This window comes from Ceratina calcarata, unplaced genomic scaffold (assembly GCF_001652005.2).
Source record: "Ceratina calcarata isolate Rehan_Ccalc_2016 unplaced genomic scaffold, ASM165200v1 scaffold35, whole genome shotgun sequence".
NCBI lineage: Eukaryota > Metazoa > Arthropoda > Insecta > Hymenoptera > Apidae > Ceratina > Ceratina calcarata.
In genome coordinates, this window is record NW_017157933.1 from 786,361 (window position 1) to 807,359 (window position 20,999).

The 20,999-nt window shown below is 46.4% G+C and overlaps 2 protein-coding genes across 7 annotated transcripts in view; one reads left to right on the forward strand and one right to left on the reverse strand.

The window, feature by feature from the left end:
- Positions 1-5,819, reverse strand: part of sowah (ankyrin repeat domain family member sosondowah) — a 107,428-nt gene extending 101,609 nt beyond the window's left edge. For 5 of the 6 annotated variants that reach the window (XR_003389208.1, XM_026813658.1, XM_026813657.1 and 2 more), the window contains exons 1-4: positions 5,642-5,819; positions 5,417-5,478; positions 4,640-5,026; positions 3,694-3,843 (exon numbers count right to left, since the gene is read on the reverse strand). Coding sequence is in view for 5 of the 6 variants with exons in the window: in XM_026813658.1 (XP_026669459.1) it covers positions 3,694-3,843; positions 4,640-5,026; positions 5,417-5,478; positions 5,642-5,804 (762 nt within the window). In the remaining variant the exon portion in view is untranslated. The remainder of the gene's footprint in view (positions 1-3,693; positions 3,844-4,639; positions 5,027-5,416; positions 5,479-5,641) is intronic. The other variant, XM_018024970.2, reaches the window with a different exon arrangement.
- Position 5,820: 1 nt separating this feature from the next.
- On the forward strand, positions 5,821-12,066 carry LOC108625160 (uncharacterized). The gene is given in 4 exon segments (XM_085342317.1): positions 5,821-5,925; positions 11,252-11,439; positions 11,908-12,014; positions 12,017-12,066. Coding segments are annotated over 4 exon segments (444 nt in total). The 5' UTR covers positions 5,821-5,826.
- The last annotated feature ends 8,933 nt before the right edge of the window (positions 12,067-20,999 follow it).

Sequence of the window (20,999 nt, forward strand, 5' to 3'; positions counted from 1 at the left end):
TCGATACTTAATTAGATATTTCCTTCTATACTTTTTAGCACGTAGCTATTTATTATTAGCATTATTCTTCCGACGTCTGATTTCTTTTTAATTATAGGAAATGCGTTTCTCTAAGGTACATAAACTTCTGGGATTGACTGTATAGCCAATACATCCTTAATTTGAGCTTGCTTGCAGGCGAATCTTGATGGCGTTTAACGATTAAATTCTATCAAGAAAGCGCGGTCTCGTAACCGGAATAAAAAACACCACGAAGACGAGTGATAGCGAGCGAAGGTCGGAGACTCTTCGAACTATGAGGTAAGTTTGCCTCTGGGGGTGTCTTGTCGGTGTTGTCGCGGATAGGATCATGCAGGCCGCACCCCTCACCCCTCGCCCGTGAACCTCTTTGCATATACATTCTGTAAGATTACTTTGTGCGGTTTACACCCTCGACCCAGCCTCTCCCGTTCCGCTGCTTGTCCTTCAACACACCTAGCAGCCCTCGCAGCTCTGCGAGAGCTCGCTGCTCCTTTTGCCAGGAGGCAAACTACCCGGCAAGTTTCACCTAGAGGATCCCTAATGTATGCGAAACTATACGAGAGAAATTCCAAGTTCGGCATGGCCGTGTTAGGTGCCTTTACGATGAGTATCTCGCAACCCGGTCTCGCTCTTTTACTTGCTACGAGGTAAAGGACGAACTGCTACCGAGAAGACTCGGCTGGTAGAAGAGGCGAACACGCGTGATCCTAATTAGAACGCGTCCTCCACCCCTTGTCGAACTAAAAGCGGCTTTCTTGTTGCCCCGAGTATCGCGAGACATACTGTTCGCGAGTTCTTGAACAACCCAAGTTCGGGGAAGAAAGCTCGAAGTAGCTGAAAAACTACGTAAAGTAGTCGAAAAACTAACGAGAGAGAGAGACGGTATCCATCTAATCGTTAGTTTGTTTCGCGTCGTGTCTAAACACGACTGTAACGTCATAGTTGTTATAAGGGACACCGTATTCGTAGAAAGGATGGAGTGTATACGATTACGGAAATTCTCACGGCGGTACAACGCTTAATAGTATTCTTTACCACCCACATTTTCAGCGTATTTACATAAAAACGAGCCACAAGTCCCCGTAGCACGTAAACGCGGTGACTACGAATAACCGCATTAACTTTCCGGCATCGTTTTAATATTTCCTTTCGTTAACGTGAACGTTGAAGCACCGAACGATTTGGTGATGCAGGAGCATCGTGTTAATCGTCCTGCTCCAAATCTGACGTGTTTATTCAACACTATTCGTAATTTTAATCATAAACATATTGAGAGTTTCTAAATGTACGATCAAGATGCTCAAATCGTCAATCCACTGCAATTACATGCACAAAGAGACAAGATAAAAAGTGAATACTACCGAATAAAAAATATTAAAAAACAAGCAAGAAACAAACTAGAAAATTTAAAGAAGCAAACTACTAAAATAACGCTCTAATAACATCAAACATGTGACTATAATCTGCAAAAATATAAAGTCAGTATCTATATAAATTCACTTTCAATCGTGTGAAAGTTTTCCCTTTCACGATTCCCAGAGCTCCCTAATCGCCGACGTCACGGTACTATAAGCATTCATCACGTATCGTGCGGCTGCATTCAATGACCCATAACGAGCCTTTCGAAGAAAGCACGACGGAAAATTACGTGAAACGTGTTGATGCGGCAATCGGCCGGCCGGTAAACGACGCGGCACGCGACACAACGTTAGACACAGGGCTCATTGAGGATGCGAAGGGTGAAATACCACGGCCACGCCGCATGATAATTACCGCGAAGAAATCGCCGGTTGACGCAGGGCGGACGGCCTGCCTCTCGAGAAAGAGCTCCCAAGAGATTACAGGATGTCCGGAGGCGAGAGGATTCTCTCGGTGTGTCCCGAAATCCTAACCACGTTCACGACTAATAAAAATTAACAACCGACCGGTTGAAAGCGTACATGAAAGACGGACCGCCACAAATAGATGATGACAGCTGAATAATAAATAATTATGGTTCGACCCACGCGCCACCCGCGAGGCTTCTTCACAGTGCGTAGACGAAAGACGATTTCTATCACCGATTAACTATCATATCAATTACGTATACTTAAAATATCGGATGATATTTTTTATTGAATTGAAAGATTGTTGAACGTTTCTCTCAGAAGATGAATGCACATCATGCAGAAAGTGTTCTATTGTACAAAAACACTTGTACAAGGAATACGAAAATTTATGGAAAGAAGCGAACGTTTCGGCGTTCTCGGAGCATGTTTTTATCGGCGAGTTGTGCCGCGGTGGAGCGAAGCGCAAGGGCACTCCTTCCTTCTGACTGCCACGAACAGTTCCACGTGGCCGGCTCTTTTAATCGTTCGGCACGATAAACATATCGAAATTATGATGAAGAATCGAGCAGACGTAAAAGACGAGCGAGCGGTTGCGGTGCCCGTGCAAGCTTTTGCGGCCACGGCGGAAAGGGTCCCTTTCCCGTCTACCTCCTCCTCCACTTTTAATTTTCAGGCGCGGCTAATTATGATTTACAGCAACATCGACGCAACATCCTGATCGGTACGCGAGATACCGCCCGCAGGATATTCAAATGCGATGAATATTACTCGCTGCGATAAACGGCGCAGAAACAACGACAGAGAACGAAAGAAGGAAGAAACGGCGGGAGAGCAGAGAAGAAGAAGGAGGAGGATGCAAAGGAGCTGACTGGCGCGGAGGCGCGCGTGTAAAGGATACGAGAAAAGGATTCTTAGTAGTCTATTCGGTATGCAAGATGAGCAGTCAGACTTGTACGCACCGCGTCCCTTCCTCACTGAAAAAAGAGGATGAAACGCGTATCCTTGCGTGTGGATTATTCGATATATCGACAGCCAGTGCCTCGAATCGTTCGCTTTTTGTCGTATAACTCAGTGTCAAACGCGCAATAGGATGCTCGCAGATAGATAACTACGATTTGAAGGCGGAACGTTTAAAAACGCGTGGTGTTATTAGCCGATCTTATCTCGGGGAACTAAAAGATACTTATTTATAGCCGTAGAACAACTTGATGCGTGTTCTCACATGAATTACATCCGCGTGAAGATCATAACGAGATAGCAGGGGCTTTCTGTTAGAGCAAAGTGATTTGTCGATATCTTATACGAGGGGAGAGGAGTACGTCAGAACATTAGCTGCGCGATTACGCCGTTTGTACGTTTAATAGGCAACTGTTTGAATGCGTAACTCGAACCCGCATGCACACGCAGCACCGTCGAGTAATTAACGCCGCGCATAAGGCCCATAGTATTAATAATAAATATCAATATCCATGATCCCCGCAATAATCACTCGTTGTTCCCCTTTGAATACGTTTTCACTCATAATCAGCCACGCGCTACTTTCCCCGGCCGTATCTTGCCGTTGAATTTTGCAATAGTTTGACTCCGTATTTCAACCGAGCCACCGATTACCAATCACGATTAGACAGGCGCACCTTATAGCGCAGAGAATGTATTTCCGAAGCGGTGATGGAATGCTCAACGCGATTTGTTAGTCAATGAACTGTACGGATACGTATTGTACGAGGTACGATCTCGTAAACGAAAGGGGAATAATTGTTGTGCGACTTTTGCGCAATCAAGACGAGGACGCGACACTCAGGAACAGGAACAAACAAAGATTATTAGAAGATTATCGATTTACCTTGTCTGATCGCTTTTTAGTAGGTGTGATAGCGCCGTTCGATCTGCCCTGAAGATCGGTTTCGCTAGCCATCCGGTTGAAACGTTGCATCCGCTCGCGAAAGCTTAATTGCTCGGTTGAGCCGGGACTCGCCGGTACAGCCTCATCTTCCTGCACGTTCAATATCCCGAATTGCTACGTCTCAGAGCATAATGACGCGAAGAAATGCTACGTTTAACTACGTCTGCATATTTACTAAAGGCGTGACATCAACAAGGGAGACAATAACAGTGCAAAAATGTGAGATCATGTGTAAAATACGAAAATTCGGCGATAAGAATATTATTGGAAACGAATGTTTATCTACGGTATTGTATCATGCTACTAACTAAGGCGAATAATATTACGTACACAAGGTGTATATTGAAGCATGCTGAATAGCCGTGGAGTTTTGGAGTTAAAGCTCTATCGTCTACGAAACGTGTATACGGATTCTATTGCTGTTATATTGTTATGCAAGGACGTTAAGCTTTCGATACACGAACATCACTGCTGACTACACTACCTTCTCTATCATACTGCTTAAGTGACATTTACTGTAACGGCGAACACCTTTCTACGCGCTTAACGCTATTGCTCAATAACACCCAAATTATCTAGACTCCCTAATTAACCGATAAAGCGAAGACGTGTTCAACCATATTATCGTTTGCATACTTATTTACAAGTACAACCACCAACCACGAAACCGTGAACAACATATATGTACGTACATTGGACGAACGTAAAGAACTTGAAATTTTATCAAATTATCTTATTTTACAATAACAGAAAAAATCTATCCTTCTAATCAACTCTTTTTTTTAATAGTATTCTTTATTCGGCTTCGAGTAACATAGATAAAACTTCACGTTCTTTACTTTTTGCCACACATATTTAATAAATAATGTGCGAGGAAAAAACTCACCTTGATAACCGCCTCCGATCCTCCCCTGTTCCTGTCGACGTTCTCCTTATTCTCGATCTTGATCTTATCTTGACTTTTACGGCGTGGTGGTACGGGAGGCGACGACGTTGAAAATCCGGTCTCGTCGGGATCGACTCCATTTCTTCGCGCGTCGATCGCGGTCTCTTCGCGTGCGAAATTCGAACACGACTCCTCGTGCGTGCTCGCGTTATTCACCGACGGACTCAGGGGTGCGGGTGGCGGAGGCCTATAAGGTGGTGGAACTCGTAAAGGAGAAACCGGTGCAGCTATGTCAGGGCTAGCGATGGGCGATTCGTACGGCTCTGGGATCGTCAGTTCCAATGAATTTTCACGATACTTCTTCTTGAGCACTAAGTATTTCTCACCCTGCACAAACAATTTTTTGTTGAACCTCGTCAAGTAGCTCCAATGACGCGAACGATCCAGTTCAAATATTCAAACACTGTGCACCGACATTTCTGTTAATCTTACATCTTTCTAACAATAGAACATATGATAAAAAAAATAAGATTCGGAGGTCAATCCTCTAGTATTCAAATAAATCCGGAATCTTCTCAAACCACGAAAGCAAACACGTAGGGCATACAATTATTAGACAGTATTAACAATAAATTCCGTTCAATAAAAATAAAACGTGTTGTTGATAACAAGCGTTTTTTTCATGAATCCCGAGAGATAGTAGAAAAACCGGCAACGTCGCAAAACGCGCAACAAGTCGCTCCTGTCAAGAAATAAGGAAATCGTTCGATGACGTACCTCTTCGTTCTTTATCGTAGCGAGGGTGTTCACGTACTCCTTGAACCGATTCCGTGCCTCAACTGCAACGTAAATATACGCACTGTTCACCTCTAAAGTATTCTAGTGTGACAAGCGTCAACGTTCGTCCCATGTTTACACACGGCACATCGTCACTTTTAGGTCACACCTTACGAAAAGTAAGACAGCGAACCGTGCGCCTTGTGCGTCGGATATTTAGCCTACCTCGCGTTTCTGGGTCTGTTAGGAACTTCTTGAAGTGCTTCACTACGTCGTGATTACGAGCGGTGCCACCGTTTTCCAATAAATATTTGCGTATCTCCTCGATAGACAGCTCACTGGGCGTCGCCATCTTGGCCACTGCTGGTCGGCACAGCAGCGCCACCATCCTCTTGCGGCACCGTCGGTAAATGCGACTTCTGTGTCGCGTGATAAAGTGTACGTGTGTGGAAAGAAAGCATGCAGAAAAAGTGACACGAAATAAAAGAAGATCTCGACGAACATTAACTGTAAGTACTGCGAATTATTACTTTTCACACGAAACACGAATTAAAGTCAATCACAAAGCACGTGAATTCGTTAATCCGTAGTATAATGTGCGCAATAGTATTGTTATAAACAATATAACCTTTCGTGGCGTAGTGTCGTTGTAGGATGTTTAAATTGCTACCTCGAAATGCAAATAAAAATTACGTATGCGTGAAAATGCATACACATACGCAACGTATAATTTTATTCTTTAATAACGTACTAACGAGCTGTAATCATACTTCGCGGTGCAAAAAAATAGTTAACATCATTAGTAACGAGTGCAATCGTTACGGCTCATGCATAACGCATATAATACCAGTCAATTTAATTGCGTTATAATTGTGTACAACGTGGTGAAATATGTAACGCGCGATCCAGCTGTTAGACCGCGTCCCACGTCGCGCAGTGCCCAGCAAAAACAGATTTTTCACCGAAACTATCGAACGGTAATAACTGCACGAGACGGCGGCTGTGCTGCTAGATATTTGATTCTACCCGCAAATAGACGATTCGTAAAACCTTTTAGCAGTCCGACGCGTTATATTCCGTCGGTGAAAGCATCCGGCCGACGAACCCGTCGTACAAACTAATGCGAATAACCGTGGATAGCCAGATGCAGTTTTAAACACTGTCATTTAAGTGCTTTTACACGCATCAACGATGACCGATCGAATGATCAATTTTAGTTTTTTATTATGACGTTTCTGATCAGTTTAACAGCTCGGGCGAAACACATCAGTTTACTTTGTGTCTATCTGACGTGTACATCTTGGAACTTGGCACTTGTTCTCTGAATAATTATTCGATGGACTAAGGTTTTGCTTCAGAATCTTAGGAAGTATCATTTAAAATTACACGTTCGAGACATCGTGGTCTTAATTGAACACGAAAAGAATAAGAAATCTTGTGTTTCGTTGTCAATGCACATTAAAGAGGATCGGTGGACAGATACGATCTACGAGCAAGTTACTTAACTGGACTTAACAAGATCGAATAGTAAAATATCTTAATGACGTTGATTTAATCGGTAGGTACAACGTGTGGATATGCGAACCGAAATAACTCGGTTATTTGCATAATATGTACGGCCTTTAATAAGATTATCTATTTGATCGCTAAGTTGTAATAAGAACGGTTCTTCGCAACAATCTCTTGTAATGAAGAAAATGGCCTTACTAATCACCGATGTGTGTAAAAATATACGGATGGTAAGAAAGTCGAAAGGGGAGCGCAATGAGGGGGACAATATGCGTGCAGCACGCAGAAGTTTTGTACGCCTGTGCGTGTTCGCGAACAGGAAGCGTCGTTGTGCCTTTATAATTAAACTCCTTTTATCGACGATATTCTAATGAAACGACGAGTAATGATTGAGCTCGGCTCCGCCGCTCAGGGGTCCGTATCAAACGTTTCACAAGCGAGACGATTTTTCAGTGACTTCGTTAATGGCCAACGTATTAAATTTGGCAAAACGACTGATAACGTTTTTAAAGGCGACCACGTACGAGCATTAAGCGAATACTTTGTAACATCAATTACGAGGGTCATCACGATCAGAGATCGTCTCGATTAAAATAATTACAACCGCGAGGATACGGACTCGCGTCTCCGGAGACAAGAAGAAAAATCGTTCCCAAGCAAATAACAGTATCAAGGATCGCGCGGAGATCAGATGGTAATCTCCTCCATGCGGTAGCCAACACGCAGCGTGTTCTTTTGATACGATTCTAAACCCGGGGCGGGATTGATGCTCGAGATTGGCCGTGGTATTTTCGCGAACAAAACGTGTGTACCAAAGAGGTCGTCCGGGGGCGAGAGCGGTCCGCAGCAAGAAGAACCAGCGGCCGGGTACGAGGACAAAGGAATCGCGTCGACGCCCCGTGGCCCCGTAGGTGCATCCACGATATCATCTACCCATGTTCGCCTGCGTTATGCTTATGCTCGTGCATACGTAAAAGATGAGCGCCGGGCCCCTGATGCAACCGCTGCTGCAGCGCTTTATCCGTCCCGGTGCAAACTGCAAAAGAGTTCGTGTGATCTACCGCCCAGTGATATGTCGCCGCTGAGATTCCGACGAGAGAACCGCAAGCTCCTTTTCTTTCGTTCCACCGTCGCACGACGTTGCCTCGCGCTCTCCCGGCTCGTTTGTTCTCGCGTCGTTTTAATTAATTCTTGGACAATGAAACACAGGAATGCTTTTTTTGTTGCACGCGTACGCGCATAAGAATTCATTATGTAACGTACTGTTTCCGCCGATTTCTATAATCTTCGGAGATTGCTGTTTCGACGCAGGCTTTTCTTCTTCCGTTCGCGTACGAATGTTTAGTAATGTACAACGATTGCTGATGTCCCAGGACTCGCTTCTCTATCTTTGGCTCCATTTGAAAAAAGAATTTGCTTCCTGTTGTGGTCTAGTGGAATGTGTTCCACGGTGCATTTAGCGCCGGCACGGTTTTTGCGACAGGAATTCCCGTGGAACGTAGCGTCGCGTCGTCACGTCGCAAGTTACCCGCGTGCGCGCACGCACGCACCGCGCGGACTGAGAAAAGCGGAGGCGCAAATGCACTCCCGTTCCCGGCAAAAAATGGCATCTAGATCATGCCGTCCTCTCCACGGATGGCGAAGCAACGCCGTCGGGTAACAGTAAATTCGAGCTGAACCCGATGACGGACTTCGCGACTTTCTATCGTTTTTGCCATATAAAGTGGTCGCAATGGCGTACGCGTACCTATATATCCGACAGGGAGCGACTTATATATTCGTCCATAATTGGAGCGGGCTGCTGCACTCACTCGAATTGGCAACGATATAAAACATCCCGTATAAAGAGCGTACTTTGGTAGGTTTCTTGCGCGGTTTTTAGTGGCCGTACCTTCGGTGGTCTCGTTAGATGAACGGTGGGAGGTCCGTGAGAAAAACCGGCAATAACACATAACGTTGCTAGTTGAACTTGTTGTCGTTTCATGATCGTCCAAAAAACTGTCACGAGAAGAGGACCGAGACCACCGTTGGGACCGTCGCATCACGTGCGTTGGACTCGGTGCAGTTACTACGGTTCGCAGGTATTATACGGTACATAATATGTTGAGGTGGGTCAATCTCGATTAACGTGCATAGTAATCAGTCTGCGACCACGCGTTCGAGGAATAAATTTCGTTCGGAACATGAGAGATAGGTACCTGTGCGTCGTCGCACGCTAAAGCATGGTATATAATGGTTCCTTTCGGTGGTTACACGTACTACGTACATCGCACGAACGGCAGTGAACGTAAAATGTTTCGCTGAACAGAGTTATGGCCTCTAATGAGTTGAGGGGTTAAAAGCGCGAGTCTCGGGATCCTGACGGCGAAAGAAGAGAGGCTAAAACCCTATCGGACCGTTCAATCTATCCCGACTACCGTTTACCACGGCATCGTTTAAAGTGGCCACAGGTGCTCGCCCGTATATACGTTCAACTCGTACCCGTTCCACGTACCGAAAAAACAACGAATATGACTGCGGTCCACTCACGAGTAAGTACGAGAACCGCGCGACGCGTGTGTTTGGTTTTCTCATAGTTTTACCAAGCGATTTTTAATACTTGATCGCCGGCACCGCGCAGCGTCGGCGGCTCGGGTTTGTCGGCTTGGGAAGCTAGAGTTCGGACTTCAAAGATTCGCGATCAAGCACTTGGCTCTATACAGGCATTACATATTATCATGGCTGGCATCCAACCGAACCGCGCGTGTCCCCTTCGTTGACGTCGTAAAGCGGCTTTCCGTGCATACAAAGTCGAGGGTTCGACCAACACTCTACATCTATAGGGTCGCGTTGTCGTTACTGGCTAGAGGTCAGTGAAAAGAGCAAAGCATACCTTGGCGCGGCTAATAGCTCATCCTGTTTTTTCGTTGCGAAAATATTCGCAACGTAGGAATTGGCCAGCTATTTGTTCAATCAATTGGTTTACGTAAAAGCTTTTAAGCGATCTTAGATTAATACGTAGTTTACATTGGTCTCGTGTTTTGAAGCAATGAAAGAGCCGTCTATTTATTTATTGTAAGCGATAGCATTCGAGATGTAAGTGATGGATACATTTTTCAACGTTCTTGACGGTAAAGAATGGTTCGATACAATTTGACGGCAATCAAGTTTATCAATGCGCCGACGTTCAATGCTGTGGTCTGGCGCGATCAATCTTTGACGTCGATGTGACGGCTCGTGCTATTTCAGAGTGTATCTGTGCGATAATAGCCAAGTGGTATTAATCCTAAGTGCGAACTATTACCAACATTCTTAAATCATTTAAGTGCAAACATAATCGAGTTTCTGAAAAGAGAAAAGTTACTTAAACGAATATCAAAGTAAACCGATGGCACAGAGTTTACATAAGCACACGTTGGTGCATTCAGGCTCTTCGTTTCACCGATGCTCCGCGGAGTAGTCAGAGCGTAGAACAGAGCACTTCGTGTTAAATATATGTCAGATTGTAAGCTCCTAAAACTTCGTTCCACATCTTCACTCGCGACTGGCAAAGAGTATGTCAGTAGTAAATGCAGGGATCCGTTGACGTACCCGCCATTACACCCGAGGTGCAACACGCGCGTGCATGCACCTTCTCGCGTGTCACTCTTCTCCGCTATCTTACAATTTGTCGTGCAAATCGACGAAGACAAAAAACCGCGGAAAAACTCGCTGGCAATTGGCCGGGTGACAACATGTAATAACGCGCCCGGCAACCAACTAATTTACTACTCTGGCAAAATATTTTCCCGCATTTTGCGATTTCTACGTGATACACGTACAAACCAGCTAAATTAAGGCCGCCGATAGATACAATTAACTTTTAGCTTATCCCGAACGTGTGTTTAAAACCAGTCACGAACAGTCCTTGGGGATGCAAAGATCAAAATGTTGCAAATATTCATGTACAACGGCGTGTCGGAGAATAAAACAGTAAGAAGAATAAAATAAGAACGATATAAACGCCGTTACGTGGTATGCAACTTGCCATGCGATACACGATTTCTCATAAGCTTTGATCAGTGAATTTTTTTTTATGAACGACCAGACAGTGAATGCTTTCATTAACTCTTTGTCCCGTGTCAATTTAACACATTCTTCACAAAAAGATATATTTTCTTTTCATATATTTGATGAATTTATTTGAAGCTTTCATAGATAATTGTACACAGGATTAAATGAAAATTGAATTTCTTAAATTATTTAATTCTTTATTTTCTTAATATTAATTTGACACGGATAAAGATTTAATTGAGGGATAGAGAAGCAGTACAAATAATTATGTTCAATCTGTGTGTTTGAATATAGAAAGGGACACGCGGCCGTGGAAATGCCACGCGCTCGAGGCAGTTCTCGATGGCGTGGAAGAGGGAAGATCCGGATCGTCGGGAGGAGGACGTTCGTACACGAGGATGGGGCGCCCTTTGTAAGTTCGCGCACGAGGTTCGCGTCGTCTCGGAGAACCGGGCACACCGCCCACGTCGTCGCCGATTATCGTGAAAGGTAAGGGCAGTCCGATCGAGGATAACGATCGTTTATCGGGCGCTAATGCGCCGTCGTTCTCGGGGCCCTCTTGTCGACAGATCGAATCGTGGAAATGGAGAATTGCGGTAATCGCGATAACTAACGCGATACAAGTTCTTCGCTGCGATCGAACGGCTTCGCGATCGGAGTAGGTGTCAATCCGCAAAAATTTACAGAATGGTATCTAGCCGTACGTTCGAATGGTTCTAACGCCGCGGTGAGTATGATAAATCGGGTGCGAAAACCAATCGGCATTTACATTTGTTGATATCACCGCGGAAATGTGAATAAAAACGTACGCCTTGTTTACGCTTAACTCACGTAAAGAATGAGAGGCGAAGTACAAAGTTCCTTTGTATGCGCGGTGTCGAAAAATGTAGTCGGGGGGACGTGGGTGGAAAACGAGCGACGCAGAAACCACGGATATGACGGACTATAAGTGAAATCGCAATAATTACCGGCGGCACGGATCACAAATCCTGCAGTACGGTAGTTGGTAGGCGGTATGGCCTACCAACAGGCGCATACAGGTATACGCAAGCTCTTTGTCGACGGAGGTGGAGTACGGGTTATATTGGCGCCACCTCCTGCACGGTTAAGCGAGCGACTAGGGCAGACTTACGCCTTACACTTCTCTCTCTCTAACCCCACCCTCTGTATCACAATCCTCTCTCCCTCTGTCTCTTCCTTTCTCTCTCTTTTCCCATTTCTCCATCAGAGAGTCTCTTTGTCTCTCCTCGTTCTCCCTCGGTGGTTCTCCACTCTCGACACCTCTCGCTTCCTCGTGCACGCTCGCTCGTCTCTGCTCCGTTCCGTTCTGTTCTGCTCTGCTCTCTACTCTTCTCTCGTCTCTCACCCTCTCTCGACTCGCTCGCACGCTCGCTCACTCTCGCGTTCTGCCCTCTCGTCCCTCTCCGCTGATGCTGCACACAACTCCGGCTCGGCTAACCCAACCTAACCCGCGGGCCAACTTCATTCCACGCCGACTGACCACCACCGACGGCCGTCGTCGTCCTCGACGCCGTCGTCGTCGTCATAGAACGCGGGTCACGCGACACACCGTGTCGACGCGGTTATCGTGTGTTTGTGCGTTCTCCGTTTGGGTCCTTTTTTTCGCGCGTCGCCGTCCGAACCCGCACGCATCCTCCGGTTCACCAGTGACGCAGGGTTCCGGGACTACTTCCGCGTGAGCCAGGAAGGGGAAGCTAGATAGAGTGTACCAAGTGTATCGATACAGTTTCCTGTTGATTTCACAGAACGTACTGTTACCAAGAAGAAGTCGAGAGAAATCCGGAAATCGGATCGGCTCGATCTGATTTCGCCGAGAGTAATCGGTGTCCCGTTTGCTTCGGCGAGATTCCCTCAGGAAGGAGAAGGAGGCAGAGGAGGGACGACCATGGACATATCGGAAGATTGTTGGGACCACGTGGGACTGCTTCAAGAGGTCTCCGGCACGGAACCACCCCCGCCGCCACCCGCCCCGGACTTCCTAATTCAGCAACAGGAGGTGAGCAGCCGATTTCTTTTCCTTTACCGCGATCTACTCTAGGGACCGGATCTCTCGATCGACCGCGTTCTACTTTTTACAAAGGCCACCGTTCTCGTTCGTCTTCGAGTTGAAAGAGATGTCACGTGTCGATCGAGAGATGCGTACTTGCAATTCGTGCCGCGTGGACGTTAAAATTTCGACTCACGATTTTCTGCGGGGATATGGCGTTTAAACTGGGGAAACGGGGCGAGTCAATTAGCGAAGGCTATATTTAATACAATCCACTGAGAACACAGGTGTATTCCACTGTCACGCGTTGTCGTAACAATCCAACGCGCCGCACCGGTTTTGTTTCATAAAATAGTTAGACGCAAATATCCATAAACTGCGAAACACCGGGAATTCTACAGCGTTTTCACGGTTGATTGTTAAGATTGATAAAAGCGCTAGCGTAAATCGGTGTGGCTAACTACTCCCATGAATATTGTGCGCAACGATAAACACTGTAATCTCCTTCGTGATATCCCTTACCTGACACCGCAATCGGTAAAGAGCTCTCTATCTTCTTGTTCTTGGAAACGATATTTTATATAATAATCTCTGACTGACAGAATTCAGTTCGTAGATATAAAATCAAATATTTATTATCCTCTAATTGGCACATTGCAAGCCAACGTTTCTATGTGCACGCTATCATCGAGTTAATTTGCCGTCGACACGTAGCTCTTTTCTCTTGAATTAATTCGTAATCGAAGTAATTTTATCGAGTTAATTATCCCACTTGTTTGATAACCTTATTTGATTAAATTAAATTAATGATTAAATTATCATGTTTATACCCCAATGGATTCGTAAATACTCTTTATTGTTCGTCATTAGTGGCAACGAGAACTTTCCAAACTATTTTTAAAAATTGAATTCCAATGAGACGACCAGGTTCGTTATTAATTCGATGCTCGAGTAAAATCGTTGCGTTTCGTAGTAAGACGTGACGCGAATGAAACTCGTTGAAAGAATCTCTTCGAAATCGGAACGAGGACGGCAGCTGTCCGATCTCTCGATTTCTATTTAATAAGTTTGTTTAACCAGAGTAACCAACAGTGATATCTCGTATGGGTTGTGGTTGTATCGATCATTTCGATTCGGTGTAGAGCAAAAAATTTAGATAGATGATTATGGTGTTTTCGTGGTGACTACCCTGCTAGTTGGTCCAGGAGAACGCGAACGGGGTAAAAGGCAGAAAGAGATAGTCGAAGGGTTAGCGGTTCTGTCCGTTTCAATTTCGGGAGACCCACGTAACGAGCTCTCGCGGAACGTGGTACGGCTTGGGTCTATAGAGCGCTGGTCACGGTGCCCTGTAATCATTCCGGAGATTATAGGCATTTAGGCCGGCATGAATGAGCGGATAGGAAAGTTTAAGAAGATATCGGTGGCATCGGTGCGTCAGAGGCGCGTGCAGCATCGAGGCCCGTTGCCCTCCGCTAACCCGTTCAAACAGTTCTTCTCTCTTCCCTACCATTCGCGATGCCACGCTGCCAATTTTTAGAGGCACCTGCAGCTGTGCGATCCGAGACCGGGCCCTGATCAAGGCCCAGATTCACCTTCCTTCGACGTGCTCTCTCCGTTCGTCGGACACGCGTGCACACGGTCCAAATTCTGGGACACGAACTATGTATCGGCTCCGGATAATTTTTCCCTCTTCGACGGACGACGGTAATAACTGCGGCCACATATAAGTTGCAATCAGCTGCCCCGATTCGTATAGGTGTGCTCGCAGCACGCACACTCGCGTGCGCATTATTATGATAAACGATTATACTTATACGCGACTTACGTATACAGATGTGCGCTGATTGCGTACGCTCCGGGCTGATGTGGAATACCTGTTGTTGCCCTTATTATTATTAAATTGCTTCCTTAGTGCACGCGAAGAATTATAAACAACCGGTCAGATCACGGCTAAAACCTCGTCTCCACGATTTCATTAATGCCTCCCGAGAGGATTAAAACATTAAAACCTCTTTCACGTTCGAACAACGCCAATCGTCGTTATAAGAGGTCTCATGGATAAACGTAATCACGCAATTATGCAGAAAATTTGAACGATACGTCGTGCTACATCATCCTTCACCACGTGGATTCGTCGCGGCAGTGTACGAATCGGGTTCTCGTCGATCGGCGCCGATAAGCGATGGTTCAATTAAAACGTCGCGTTGTTTCTTTAATTTAACCAGAGACAAATATGTGACGCGTTGTCTCGTTCCAGCTGCACGATGAAAAATGTTCGGTCACTCAGCGTTCCCGGTCAAAAAATCCGCAGCTGCGTGTCGAAACAGTTCGACAGCTTGAAAAAGCAGCCACTCGCATTCAAAGAAAGAATGGAATTGTTTGGAGAATCCAAGAATCAACGACGAAACTTACGATCAGTCATTCCGTTTGTTTCATTTCGTTACCAAAATTAAGTGTGCACACTGTCACTTGTCTTTTATTTCTGTTTAAACGAAGTTTAATGGATTAACGGAAGTTCACGTAACTATCCGTCGATCACTTAAAACTTGCGCGCGACTGTGCTCACGTATGAGTTTCCCACGGGGCGGACCTGGATGGGGCCCGTGTGAGAATATCGAAGCTTATTACCGCGCATAGGAAACACGTTCGATCGTCGATCGGTCACCGATTTTCGTATTCCTTCCTCGTGTACGTTTTCTCCTCGTCTCTGTTATCTTCTTTTTCTCCTTGTCCCCCTTTTTCTTTCCACCTTGTCCGGCTCCGGTTCGTTTTTCTCTCGCGCCTCTTCTCGTTTCCTCCTTCGGCCATAAATATCTAAATCTTCGAGTTTCGTGTACTTGCTTTTTTCGTTCGTTTCTTCAAATATACGTTAAATACGAATTTATTCTGATCGTAGCGCACGGGGCGCAAACGTCGCACGCGATATTCCTCCAGACTTCTAGACGCATATCCTGTTGAAGTCCCGTTCACACTGAAAACCGTGAATTCCGATAGAAAAACACCAAACGGCTCGGCGGTCAGAGCACGTACGGGCTTCGTGAGAGAACTCGACCGATTCGTACGACAACGACGGCGTACGGGTTGCTTCCGAATTGCTGTTTTCGCTCGGACACCGGGCATCGTCGTGAAAATGAAATGAGAAGTGGAACGAGGTTGGCGCGAGACGTTTCGCGCGGTCACGTCCGTGGAATTCCACGCGATTTCCCAAGACAGATTGCGGGAGCGCTCGACTTCTGATCCCCGATGCAAACTGCCTCTTCGCGTTCGGTAAAGACCGATCGCTCGTTGGTTACGCATCCTTCGTCGAAAGCTAAATATCCTTTGTCGTTCGGACATTTGGAATGCGAGACGCGTGATTCCGTCGAACGGGTTCATTGTCATTAAAATGAGCAACGATAATCGTACGTTTCGCCGTTGACGCGCGGTTTTCAATGATCGCCCCGGCGGGTGTCGTGACGTCCCGTAACCCGAAATCGTGTGCACGACAATCATTCTACCGTCCGGACCGCGAGTCGTTAACGCATTTCATTCTTATCAATGGCGACCCCGCGGTGACAATTATTTTTCCTTTAATGTCGCCCTTAAATATTTCCGAGGCCGCTTTAGGTTCCTCGTGTTAGAACCTGGCGCGCAACCATTCCACGATACGACTCCAGATTCCAGCGTAAACCATACGAACAAGATTCACGGTGAAATTTATTAGCTAGCTGTAAATTATAGCACGATGCACCTGTGCTTTACCGCGCTCAGACTTGTCTCGGGGCCGATCATTTCGATCCACGTCCTCTTTATAGTCCCCGGACTTTTCTGCTTCCGGCCTGAGATACGGCACACGGCCCTTTCCGATATCAGTGCAACAGTCATCCGACTACTTTCTACTAGCAGCGAAGAACGTGGCTCGTTATCCAGATAATCTTGACATTTGAACGTAGGACATGTAACACCTTTACACCTTTTAATCCCGACCAGCTGCCAGAACGCGCTGCCTTTTAATTTCTCCAAGGCTCGGGCCCTGCCGGTTCTCTTGGGTATTAATTAGGGTTGATTAACAGTCGACAATTAAGGACCTCCCTGGACACGATCTTTTTTCATCGCGCACATTATTTTTCCTATTAAACTCGTCAATTATTCACAGACACGTGGAATTCAATTAACCGCGATCCGGTAATTGATAATATTCAAAGCAGTAAACTTTGTCCGGTCTCCACGGAATATATTCTACGAAGGATATTAACTACATATTACCGCACGAAGTGTGCGGATCTCTAAAGGTACAGCTGCCATCATTTGCCAATTTCGAGGGCCGTTGGAAACAGACAGATAATGCCTGTCTCACTTAATACTGGCTGTCTCGCTAACTGACCTATTTCGGGGATTCCTTGGAGTGTAATGTCTTAACGCGACGCTATTGTCTGTTCGAGCCGAATGGACGACAGCGTAATGGGGCAAGCTTTACGATTTAGAGATTTAATATTCCCCGCGGTAAGTGGCCGCAGTGGTACGGCCGGGGCCGCTTTACAACGCTTTCCGCACCAAATTTAGCCCTTTACAGTCGTATTTACTGTCGCGGTTAAACCGCGATGGCCCGAGTGAATCACGGCCGGAAAGAAACCGTGTTTTCGCGAAACGCGCGTATAAATCCGCTCGCATCGCGTTCGCGGATAGACAAGATCCGCGCTCACCGCTGTTCCCCCTCTCTTACGAAAGTGGTCCCCACGAATAAGCGCATAATTACGATCGCACCGATGAGATATGAACGCAGTTAATCAGCCGCCTTATTCGAACGCGTTTCTCTTACGACGCGGAGGACGGAGGAGAGAAAAAAAAGACGTACACATTACACGGTGCACATCTCCGGCATCAATCTTCCGCCGAATCGGGCTGGAATTATCGGGGATCGCGCGCAAGATGCATGAAACGATACGATACATCGCCGTTGCCTCTCTCGCTCTCTTGGCACTAAATTTCGTACCGGCGTGATACCATCTTCCCACAATCTAAACGTCCCACGCAGAGAGCTCCCATGGCGCTACGAAGAGGGGAAAGATGTCGCTAGACGGGACGCTCCATCGAGCGTTTCACTCGACTCGGCGACGATATCTCCTTTTTCCCGTACAACGCGCGTTGCAAGGTTCACACGACACAAGGTTGCACATTGTACGGCATACGGTAAACGCCCCCGATATTCCTCGTCGTCGACATACGCAGGATACGCACTTGTCGTTCAGCCACTTGTCGCCCCTTTCCTGCTTCCATCGGCCGGGTTCACCCTCTTCCTCTCCGGGAACCCTGAACCGCTCAGTCGAAGCTTTCTGCGACTGGAAACACGCGACACGTGCATCCCGTATCGGCTGGACACGTGGCCTCCGGTTCCACGCTCTCTGGAACCCTGTGGTTAAGCTTCTACGCCAAAATTCTCACTACATATTCCTGCTCAAGTGCAACGCACTTTACGCTGTAATAATACGCGTCAGGGCGGAAGAGTGATATTCGGTTCTTGACATAGACGAAACGAATCGTCGCATTGGCGCAAACTTAATATCTCGTAAAGAGATATAGAATTGATTCGAAGTAGGCTGAAGTTAAGAAAATACGGCGGCCACTTGTTGCTAAAAAAAAGATTGTATTTCCAAGAAACGTCGAATGTTCCCCGAAGTTCCAACGATAAGAAATCTGCAACATGAAGAAGGTATTGCAGTTTCATTGCAATCGAGAGATAGTCATAGTGTATACTCTGTGTAATTCGACTTTGTCACGATTACTGTTTAAACATCATAGACAAGAACACTACAAGTACGTTCTCAGGGAATCCGTGGCTCGGAACAGCTTCGTTGAATCTCTCTCTAAAAATCTTTCCTGTGTCATTGCGGCCGACCGTGTATCACGCACACCTCCGGGCAACCTCTCCATTTTTCCAACAACCGCGTTCCTTCTTCCCCTTCGTGGCTCCTCTTTTTTTCTCTCATTCGCTTTGACTTCTGGCGTTCCCACACCTCTTCCTGCTTCGTCCCGCTCCTTGGAAAAGTTTTCGACCCTCGCTCCATCGTAAACGGCGAGCATCAGCCTCTCGGCCGAGAAGGGGCTTTCAGCTCTAATTGAACGACCCTTGGTTCGCCGCCGGCGCACGCTCCGCCACGAGGGTGAGTCTATGTAGGTATCTCGATGCGCATTAACGCGCGCCTAAACCTAACCGGGAATACACGCGATAGAGCAACGACTCCGCCTTTATGCTCCCGGTCTCGCTGCACACGCACACACGCTCCTCTCAGCTTCGCTCTATTAAACGAAGGGGGGGGGCGGGGGCGGTGGAGCCCCCGTTATTTTCACGCAACAGTTTGCGGTCCAGCCCTTTTCAGTTTCATCCCCGATGGGACGAGTTCGCGTCGGCGGCAGCCAATTTCCCTTCGACCCGGATCCTCCGGTGAAAGCGTCGCGTCGCGACAGGAGCTGGTCGCTCGACGTTCTTTTGCGGACAGACTGCGACGTTGATTTCCTTCTGCCATTAGGGAAATCGTCACGTAACCGTGGACCCTTGTTCGTAACAAATATTAAATTAGATAGAGGCGGTGTAATTTTACCCCGCGCATCGCGATTCGAGCTGAGTTAACCGATTTCGAGTACGTTCGTTGCAACTCTGCAATAGAAATCCTTACTCCAAATCTCTAAAGCTCTTTATGATTTCTAAAGGCTTCCGGATCGAAGCGCTACGTTTCCCCTTTGGTTAGAATGAGAGAGAATGGGCGAGAGAAAGAGAACGAGCGAAAGAAGAGCTTTGGGGAAAAAGCTATAGTCGGAGTAAGCGAGACGGAGCGATCGACATGACAGAGGAGGTGTACCAATGAACCAGATGGAAAACGACCCTCGGTTTGCTTCCTTCCTTCCAGCCAGCCACTTTCCCGCTTATTCAGCAATGATTCAATTCGGATGTGCTTTTTACGCTCGGCGATAGCGTCGGTGGGTGGTTACCGAGCCGCGGTTGCAGTCTGGCTTAACCGAAAAAGGGGGACGAGAGCAGAAGTGGAAGGCGAGATCGGGGGTTGAAACGAGGAAGGGACGCGAGGTTATCCAGCGTTGAAAACAGATTGCCCGGTATTCAGCCATCGCCGTCCTTTTCTCACCCTCCTTTTCGCCCCGTTCAGAGAAAAACCGAGAGGATAGAAGTCGACTAACCAACAAGTCGTTCCTTTAATTCGGCTTACCAGCTCCTTTTTTCCCCCCACGTTCTCTTTAGTTGAACTGCCACCTGACCGGATCTTTTTATGTTGATAACAGGTCTCCTTGCGCGTTCATGCGTTAATTTTTATCACATATTATATTCATTGATACAACTTGAACTGGAACAGTTATTCCCGGTTCTTCTTTTTTATACCTCAAACTCTACGCGTTGAATAAGTGGGAACGATCATCTTTTCTTCAGCGAATTGTAATTATGGTGTACATCTTTCCAACCAGTCTCTGAATTTTGCGCACAAGTTCACCTTGTATCTGTGTCACTGTCGACCAATGTGTCATTACCACTTTCTCGATTTTTATTCCCAGTAACGAGAAATCTCGCAGAAAATACAAATTGTACTTGAATTGTATGTAAGGCTCTTTGTCAATTCCATTAAAGAGTCACTCAAAGACCGTGTTGAAATGTCTGCTTGACATGAGTGACTGTCAATCGAACAAGAAGACTTTTCTTGAAAGGAAGGATAATGACGGGATCGAGTTGATTTCTTTTATTGCTCTCGTTCGGTACGGTGTATCGAGACACGGTGTAAATCACCAGATATATCGCTGGAGGGCGAAACTCAGTCTTTCAGACACGCTGCGTTGATCATAAGAACGCGCGTGATCCGTTTTCTTAAAATTGCCGTACGTCACCAACGATGGAATAAGTTCTTTTTTTCGAAAGGATGAAATCACGCGAAGATGTCAACGAAAAGGTTCTCTCCTGGGGCGATTTAAGGATGTATTGGCTATACAGTCAATCCCAAAAGTTTATGCACTTTAGAAACGCATTTTTTAAAAAGAAATCACACGTCGGAAGAA